This window comes from Aptenodytes forsteri, unplaced genomic scaffold (assembly GCF_000699145.1).
Source record: "Aptenodytes forsteri isolate BGI_AS27 unplaced genomic scaffold, ASM69914v1 Scaffold72, whole genome shotgun sequence".
Classification (NCBI taxonomy): Eukaryota; Metazoa; Chordata; class Aves; order Sphenisciformes; family Spheniscidae; genus Aptenodytes; species Aptenodytes forsteri.
In genome coordinates this window covers 763,188-772,741 of record NW_008796193.1, presented here as the reverse complement: position 1 = coordinate 772,741, position 9,554 = coordinate 763,188, and the positions used below count along the sequence as shown (strand labels likewise).

Genomic DNA, 9,554 nt, shown 5'->3' with positions numbered 1-9,554 from the left:
CATCCCTGGAAACATTCCAGGTCAGGTTGGACGGGGCTCTGAGCAACCTGATCTAGTGGAAGATGTCCCTGCTCGTTGCAGAGGGGGTGGGCTAGATGACCTTTAGAGGTCCCTTCCAACCCAAACTATTCTGTGATTCTATGCTGTCTGTCGTGAGCAGCGCTTTCCCCCAGGGATGTTAATAGTTACAGACGCATCCGCATTACACAGCGGCTGCGGTCCCTCCACCAGTCACCCACACGGGACCCGAATCAGCAGCTCCTTCAGAGGTGAATGGAGCAATGAAATCAGATGGCGTGTTCCTCCCTCCCAGGCACGGGAACCTGAAGCCCTCTGTTCTTAAGCAGCTGATATTCCTGGCATGCTTCTGGCAGAGGCCAGCTGAGTCACTCCCAGGCAGTTCCCAGGTGTGGCTTGGCAGGCAGCGGTTGCCGGCAGCCTCCCTGCTCTGCTCTGCAAGGGTTTGCAAGCGTTGACCCAGGCCAGTAGTGCAGGTCCACCCCAGTGCTCCTGGACACCGCTGGTCTGGCAGCAGGGTGTAGCCTGAGCCACGTGTTTGTGGTGCAAGGACAAATTCAGTGAGTTGCTCTGTGACTGCAGCCAGGAAATGTGTGCCTGGACTCTTCCTGTAGAGCAAGAAAAAAGAAAAACATCTAGTGAAAATTTTAGGCACTGACATTTTCCCTTTAAGTTCAGGGCTGGATTCTCTTTCGCCCCGTGATAATTCCTTTCCTGGCTCGGGCTCCTGGTGTCTGTGCACACTTCAGGTTTTACATTGTCCTGAGTAACCACAGTGAAAGTCAGCATGTGGGCCCTGTGGTCGAGCGTAATAAACTATTAGGAGATTGCATGTGCCAGGCTCTGAAGCCCTCGCTCTGGAAGAGAACTCAGAAGTTACTGACTCATCAAGAAGGTTATGTTTTGATGATGCCAGCTGAGGGGACTGTGTCACGAGGCTGTGGTTTTTCCCTTTTGTGTCTGTCTCAGCAACTGCAAAGTGAATCCTCTAACACTGGAAGCTCATGCATTACGGCTGGTTTTTAGCAGAAGGACAGGTACGTCTCCTAAGGTACCGCCTGTGGATGTGGGGATGAGCTATTGCTGTACATGCCTTGCTATATGCCTGACTTGTTCCCTCGTGTGTTACCCCTGCCAAGCCAGGCATGCCGGAGCTGTGGATGCCACCCTGCTCAAGAGCTCTGGTGTCAGCCAGGCGCTTCTGAGGTTCTTTGGTTCATTCTCAGACGGTCTTTAAATCACTCAGCAGTGGTCAAGTGCCTCTGCGTGCTTTGCAGTGAGTGCAGGGTCTGAACTGCAAGCTCAAGAACTACTGTAGGATTTGCAAAGCCGTTCTGTGCTTTACACACGGCAGCGCAAGGGTGAGCGCGAGGCCCGCAGGACCTGTCCCCAGCGCTGCTCCGAGCAGGGCAGCTGTGAGCCAAGCAGGGTGCTGCTCCCACAGCTGGAAGGTGATGAGTGGCACCGTGGGAGCCTTTCCGAGCTAACTCCCAGGTAGTTCCCAGGTACACTGTGGCAATCAGATTATTCCCCGCAGGCGTTCAGCACGCAGCCACGCTACATGCATAGGCAGATGTTTGCCCAGCCTTGTCTTACAGCCTCCCAGAGAACCAAGACTTGCAGTACTCCTCGTTTCAGTGCTGTTAGTGCTTTTCTGGTGAGAGAGGTTTTCTCCCCTGCTACAAATTCAGCCCCTTCCCATGTTCTCCTTCGGTGGGCAGAGAGAAGGGCTGAGCGTTCCCTCTTGGTGATAACCCTGTTGGTGTGGGGAGAGTCAACTGCTTCTACCTAGTCTCTTTTTTCCCCAGGCTAAATAAAACTTGTCGTTTCACTTTCTTAAAGGAAAGGTTTCATATTATTTTTGTTGTAGTTGGACTCCAAGAAAAGTGCTGAACAATGAGATCTTTTGGTTTAATTTTTAACATTTTGGGGAGTGGTGTCAATGTCTGTGACTGTTTCTACACCCTCTGCCTTTCCTTTGTAGGTACACGGACTTTGTGCTTCTTGTCACTGAACGTAATCTTTGTCATTCCGGGCTGTTTTCATTTTACAGACTTGTCTTGGTTCTAGAAAGCACCTGCAGCTCTTCCCAGCTCGGGCAGAGGTGCTGGGCCCGACCCACTCCGCTGGGCCAAACCCCCCCCCCCCCCAGCCCCTGGTGCTGGCAGCTGCCCCTTCCCCTCATTTGCCCCTTCCCTGTCGCTTGCCTTACCGACTTTGCAGTACAGTTCCTAATGAAAGCTAATTAACGTTGTCTGCCCTTCCCAGGATGTTATCTCCCACATTGCTCCGGGCAGGAGGCCCTCCTCTCCAGTGCGTTAATAAATACCTCTCGTGGCCAGCCTTTACTGATGGCCTTGCCTAACTCGGTGTCTGCCAAAAGGGGCCACCTCTTCTCCGGTTTTTGGCAAGCCTTTAGATGGCGATGCTGGGGGTGCAGCCAGATTCAGGTACCCCGGCGTGTGTCCCATGCTCCGGTGCCACATCCCAGCTCTGCTGACCAGCCTCTTCTTTTCTTTACAGCCGAATCCTTTAAGGAGTTCGCAGAGCTGCTCCATGAGGTAGAGCTGGAGAGGTCCATGATGGTAAGATGATCTGAACTATGCTCTGGTAATTACTGCCTCGTCGCAATGTTTAAATGCTAAATCACGGCTGAACTGCATCACGCGCCTTGGTGTGAAGCTTCCCATCGGAGGGAAGCTGGGAGCACCGGGAGCGTTGTGCTTTGTACCACATCTGGTCCACGGTGCCATCACCGTGGGCCCTGAGCAGCAAAGGGGAGGTGCTGGGCGGGGAGAGGGAGAGGTTGTCCCACACAGTGTCCGAAACCTCTCCTGCCTGCCGGGTAGTCATGGAGCCCCAGGACCGTGCCACCTGCAGTAGGTTTGCTCTGCAGAGCCAGGTGTGTCTGAGCTGGTAACAAGCTGGTTTTGTGGTGAAACAAAGTGTTAAAGAATAAGAAGCAAGATGTATTTTTAGCTTCGTTTTTGCCGGGTGCAAGCATGCGGGTCCCCCTGTGCCCCTGCCCTTGCCGGCACAGCTCCTGCAGGGCAATGTGCTGCCTTCGGGTCTCCCGCTGCGTTGTGCCCTCTGCGTCTCCACAACTCCTCCAGAGTGAGCGTTGGCTTCCCGTTTCACTCCTAACTCCAGGAAAAACACGAAGGTTAGGCTCAGTAGAGAGCTTTTACAGCATGCCAGGAATGTGCTTCTTGGCTCTGCTTTCCTCTGCCTCGTGCAGCAGTGAGAGCTCGTGCCAGGCCGCTGGCTGGAACAGCGCCGCAGGGGTGGCTGTGCCGGCAGGACGCCACCGTCCGCTCTGCGGGTCCGCAGGCAGGCAGGGAACGGGAGGAAACTAGTAAGCGGCTGGAGGAAAGCAGTAAGATATTTCTTTATTAATTACATCCCAGATGCAATGGCTCCTTTAGCAGTGGGTAAGTGGGTGGAAGGGATCATTTCAGGGATCATGGATGCTTTTAGGGATGCTGTCCAACTTTTCTAAATCTTTTTTTTTGCCCTCCACTTGTAGGACCAGTCCTTGACAGTAGCTCACTCAGAAGGTTTCACACTCTCACCACATTGATCAGCTTTAAATTACCTGAAAGGGCTGTGGCAGTGTAGTGTCGTATCCCCTTCTCTTCCCTTCTCCCTTCTCTGGAGCTCGGGAGACAGCCTGTCGCAGTAGAAGTGGGGATGGGAAGAGATGGCAGGTAGTGTCCCAGTGCCAGAGTGGAGCTGGAGCCAGTGATACAAACTGGGGTGAGTTTGCCTGTGGATTCACGGAGAGGGAGTGCAGAGCATGTCCCAGGAAAGTGTCTTTCAGACATCTGACGGGACTGGAAGAGACACAGGCAGGCTTTCCTTTTTCCCTAGCTGTTATTGTTATTCTCTCGCTGTGACAGATAACCTGCTGTCATTCCTCTTCTGTCTGGATCTCAGGAGAAGGAAAGTCATTTATCTGAGAGCTGTGTTATTAGAGCCATCAAGCCCAGTGCTGTCTGTGGTGAGAAATGCCAGACCATGAGAAAGCCACGGCAGGGAGCCGGCCCCAGCTCTGCCTTCTGCTCGCGTGAGCTTGGGGCATGCCTTCTCTGAGAAGCAGGTCCTCCATCGTAGCGCTGTCTGTGGTGAGAAATGCCAGACCATGAGAAAGCCACGGCAGGGAGCCGGCCCCAGCTCTGCCTTCTGCTCGCGTGAGCTTGGGGCATGCCTTCTCTGAGAAGCAGGTCCTGCCCATCGTAGCCTTGCTGAGCTCTTACAGGTTGTTTAGCATTGGAAAGCAGCTCGTTTCAGGACTGCAGCAGCCGCTTTCTGGCAGTGCACTCACCAGCATGAGCATCTGCTGTGTTCACTGGGAGATGCTAGCAACTCGACATGTCCCTGCCTCTGGGATCTTACCCATCATGGCTTTGCATTAAAGACAAGGGTGGATGCTGTTGTGGAAAGCAGGGCTAGTGCAGTGGTGTGCCTAGGTGGCAGGAGGGAGTGCGGCCGGGTTGTCCGCAGCAGAGGAGCCGGCAGCAGTGGCAGAGGGGAAGCAGCTGCAGCAGCATGTCTTCTCTGCTCCCTTCCCTCCCATTAGAGCAGGCAGGGCAGCTCGCTGCAGGCAGGGACCCAGCTGAGCTGACAAGTAAGTAGCAGTCTCCAGTGTGCTTTGAGAATATATTTGGTTCTGGTTTGTGCTTCTCGGAGAGATAAACAAACAGCCTTGCCTCCTGGGGCTGCTCCGAGTGAGGGCTCACCCAGCAGCCAGCATACTTTGAACATCAGTTCTCTCAGCCCTTCCCATGTCTGATAGGGACAGCGGTTCTGTTAAAACGGGATGGGTGGCAGGTGCTGTCACTGACGGGATTGTCCTGCCTGAGCGCAGCCGGTGGCACAGGGCTGGTGGCAGGTTGGGGGGAACCCGTCTGTCATTTACAGAATGTCCCCGAAGCCTCGTGTGCCATGATTGGGGTTTTCTGTGTATTGCAGATGGGGAAGTGTGGATACGGATGGGTTAAGTGACTTCACCTGCGGACAGAGAACAAGTTTGCAAGTCAGAGACATTAAAATCTAAGAGTTCTTGGCTTCTAGCCCTGTTCAGTCTCTATTTAGGAGAAAATTAATGTGTCCTGTAATTAAACTGTTTCTTTCTTTGCGCTGTAGGTACAGAATGCTAGTGATTTGCTGATCAAACCTTTGGAAAACTTTAGGAAGGAGCAAATAGGGTTCACCAAGGTAAGGCTTGATTGTTTGTTTGTTTTAAATTTAAAAAGATTTGTTTTCTATTACTATGTTTGAATTCAATTTTTTCTCCTGTTTTTTTTTTGTTGTTGTTGTTTTTAAAAAGTAGACAATTGTACTACGTTTGGCTTCATGCTTTCAGAAACTTCCTCGTTTAATGCTGGCTTTCAGCTGCTGGCGAGAGAGAGTCCATGCTGTGACTTTTAGTCTGATTTTTCAATCATAAGAGGCTCCAAAACCTTTTTCTGAATTCTTTGGGTTCTCTTCTGGCCTAATTCCAGCACTGTCTCCGTCCTGAGCAAGGAGAGCTTGTTTCGACCGGTGATCAGGAGATACTCCTTGTTTCTTTCTCTCTTCTCCCTTTTGTTCATTCAGTGCTATTGAGAATAAAATACTTTCTTCGGATAAGCATGTGTTAGAGCGGGAGGGAGAGAGAGCAGCATAGTCCAGCAGTCAGAACTTGATTATAGTCATAGGGCTTTTGTTACGAAATATTTAAATAAAGCATCTAATGAGTCTTTCAGATGGACCAAACTTTTTAAGAAACAAACTATAAAAAGCAAATCCTGCACATGTTGAGCAGAAAAGATTATTTTTCCCTTGCCTGCTATCAAGAAGTCCAGGTTCCACGTTACTCGGCGGCAGCTTGAAATGGGGCTGGCTCAGCACCAGCTCAGAAATGGAGATGTTTTGGAGAACACTTGGGGCTTGGATTCAACCCAGCCCATCTGGAGTCTTTGACGTTTAATAAATACAGGATTTGAGAAACGATACTTGATCACCATCCTGCCCTTCAGAATCCCCCTGTACAACTGTGTTTGTAGAACGCCTCTCTGAGGAGCCGCAGTAGCGTGAGCATGGCGAAGGCGGCGGCCGCAGCCGTCGGTCTCGTGCTGGCAAAGCTGCCTGCGCTTCCCCGCCGGGCGCAGGGGGAAAGCCTCCTCGCCAGCGGGTTTTGCAGCAGGCCTCTGTGATACAAGCATGTGGACGTGCCCAGGGCTGAGAGAAAACTCCCTCCTGATTGATCTGTCTGCATTAACAGTACGGCCAGCATATATTTAGAAAAGAGTCATGGGGAAGGAGTCATGGGGACAAGGTCAAGCTTAGTTTCCCCTCTGTGTTTATGGAACACTTAAGTCAAGAGGGCAATGGTCTGCAAATGTTAAGATGACGGTATTAAAGTGTCCTACAGGCTGTTTTCTTCTCGGGTAGCCCTTAAGGTGTGTAAGGATTACTTTGTCTACAGCCCGGAGCACTCTGCTCCGAGAGCCGTGTCGCCTCCCGCCCACAGGTTGCGTACCCTGCCTCCTGCTCCAGAGCTGGCTGGTGCCCAGCTGGCAGGCATGTGTCTCAGCACGGTTGGTGCCATAGACCCAGCAGTGGGGGGTTCCGAGTGCTGCCACGGGTTCACCTGGCAGCTTACAGCCCTTTCTTGGTCCCTGCTGATGGGGCAGGGTGGAGGTGTCGGGCAGTGACCATGGCAAGACGCTGTTCAGAAGCAGTTAAGAGAGGTGGCGGAGGGTAGGTATTCATTGCAGGTGGCTTGGAGGTCTTTGTGGTTTGGCTTTGGTTTTTGTTTCTTATGAGGAACACGAACTGCAAAGGTGTCGGGGGCACCTTGGTGAGGAGAGGGCTCTGCCGCGGCTCAGCAGAAGTGCTCGCATGCAGGAACTTGCAGGGGAGCACTTTGCACCCCACTGCGTTTGCAGGTGTGCCCATGCTGACAGGGGATGCACAGGGAGGTAGCACTTTCTCCAACGACGCTCTGCAGCCTTGAGTGGGTGCAAGTTTCAGAGCGAGCCCCAGCCCACTCCAGACCCTTGCCCTCACCTCCGATGCCTTCCTGACAGGAGCCCGCGCTACACCGCTGGCCTGGGTCCCGCTGGCCTGGGTCCCGCTGGGTATTGCCTCGGGCACAAAGCCTTCCTTCACTTGCCAGCCTGCAGAGCTCCTCCGGGTCATTCACATCCCTCAGCAGAAGGCGTGAAATACAAATGAGGACTCCTCACAATGGTGCTCTGTCAGCGAGGGGTCCCTCTCCATTTCTGCTGTGCCTCCACTGACTGGCATCACCCGAGTAGATCCTTCCTGATTTACACCAGGGAGAGAGAGGCTGGGGCCAGGCTGTGGAGCAGACCGGAGACATGACACAGAGAATTTGTGCCCTCTGCTTCGTTTCACATATTTTGGCAGAGTCGCCTTCTGTGAGATGTTTTCTGTTCTCTTTGCAAGATGCTGAAGCCAGATAGGAAGAGCCTTTGAATTGGGTCTTTGTGATGACTCTGGCTGGAGAGCAGCCAGCCAGTCTGACTAAGACATCTGAGTCTGCATTAACCCGTTTTCCCGGGGATGAATGGAGTCTCCTCAGTCAGATGGTGTGCTCCCACACAGGGGAGCCCCCGGGGTGTCACTAGGACCCGCCGCAGCCGCCCCCCTCCAGCCATCTTCCCCTGCTAGCCGCAGACCCGTGGGATCGTTGCTCTTCCCGTGACTTGCTGGTAAATGTTTGCTTGTGTAGACATCAAGAATAAAAGCGGAGGATCCGGGATCCCCTGAGCTGACCCATTTCTCAGCCCCGGCCCTGGCACTTTACTCTGCTCGGATCCCCTGAGCTGACCCATTTCTCAGCCCTGGCCCTGGCACTCTGCTCAAAAGCTACAGAGCTGGTGAGAGTTCATGGCTGGGGGTGCAGCACTGATTTGGTGAGCGTCTAAAGGAACCAGCATAATCGAGACTACTGCGAGTGCTAGGAAGGCCACGGGTGGTACCAGGGAGGCGCAGGCATTGCTTAAGGGAGAGAGCGTGTGGCATGGTCTATTTTTTCATTTCACATTAGGTCATATTCATGGAGGCTAGACTGTATGCTCGGTCCATGCAGGCTACGAACTCGGTGGATTTTGTGCCATGTGCCACCTCTGTTTGGCAGAAGCCGTCTGAGTCCCAGGCATGCCTGACCGTGAGGTTTGAAAAGGGGCAGAGTAGCATGTGGGGTGATGGAGTTCTTGATTAAGAGGGGGAGGAGGGGTAATGAGAGGGATGTGCTCACCACAAATGGGAATGCGAAGCAGGATGGTAGGACTGGTTGTGACCTGAAGCCCCAAATGAACATGGTGTTACTTAGCGCACGTTCCTCCTGATCTACAGAGCTGTGCGGCAGAGCGATGCGTGTGTTTTGCAGCAGATGCAATGCTGCAGCAACCCGAGGAAAGCCCCTCCTCACCCTCTCGCAGGACAGACCCCCTTGGCACGGCGGCGGGGCTGGGGCTGAGCTCGGAGCGCTGCCGCGGGGGCCTCGCATGGGGACGGTGGCTGTCCCTCCCTCCCTGCCGGCAGCCTCCCAGCAAAGCCCTTGGCTTTCAGCTCACACGCTGTGGGTGAGCTCTGTTCTGGGGTTGGGGTACTTTCGTTAAGAGCCTTGCTGCAAGTCATTAAGTTTAGGAGGATTTGAATAGAAAAAGTTTCATTCCAATTCCACTTGGAAGGAGACAGCTTTTTTTTTAAAACAAAACAAAACAAAAATGAAAACACAAAGCAACACAAAAAAGTCAGAGGGGAAAAACTTGTTTGGACTCATTGTAAGCTGCGGGAGGAATGTTTACTACGCTCTGGGATGCTGAATAAATGCAGTGTTTTTCAGAAAGTTCTTACATAGGAGATAACATGTATTGCTAAAAGCACTTAGTTAATTCTGTTATTAATATTTCATTAATAATAATTTTAAGACAAAGGGAGGACAGTAACTTCTACTTGATTTCATCTCTGTGGAAAAAAGATCTAAGGAGCATTTGAGAGAACACAGTGGGTGTGGGAAAAAGGCCAGGTTAAATTGAATGTGGTTTTATAGAAATGCTCTTTCTACACCCCTCAATGGCATTTTTCTTTTTAGAAATTATCTTTTTTTGTGTTAACTGCTGATGCATCATAAAAATTAGTTAAGCTCAGGCATGAAGTATTTTTTTCCATATGAACATATTTCTCTTTTTCCCATTTCTTCCCTCCACCGTTTGCCAGATGAGGCTGCAAGCCGAAGCAGAACCTGCCGCCCATCTCGCGCCTTCAGCTCCTCTGCAGCAACAGCTTGCGATTTCCCCAAACTGATTAGGGGTTTGAATTTATTCAGTACTGTCTTCTTTATCGAGTGGTGGTGAATACATCACCGTTTGTGTTGTTCATTACTGGGTGTCCATGTTACGAGTGCAGTAGCTCTGCTGCAATTTCAGCAGGATTAGTGTTGCCTTCATCAAAACGTGTCATACTGGGGTAGGAAATGCAGCAGAAGCAGATTAATTTAATATTTACAGGCTTTCAACTTG

The 9,554-nt window shown here is 51.9% G+C and overlaps 1 protein-coding gene across 1 annotated transcript in view; it reads left to right on the top strand.

Moving 5' to 3' along the window:
• The window catches only part of OPHN1 (oligophrenin 1), a 53,117-nt gene that overhangs the window by 7,051 nt on the left and 36,512 nt on the right, over positions 1-9,554 (top strand). The window contains exons 3-4 of the mRNA XM_019474298.1: positions 2,542-2,603; positions 5,164-5,235. Coding sequence (XP_019329843.1) covers positions 2,542-2,603; positions 5,164-5,235 — 134 coding nt within the window. The remainder of the gene's footprint in view (positions 1-2,541; positions 2,604-5,163; positions 5,236-9,554) is intronic.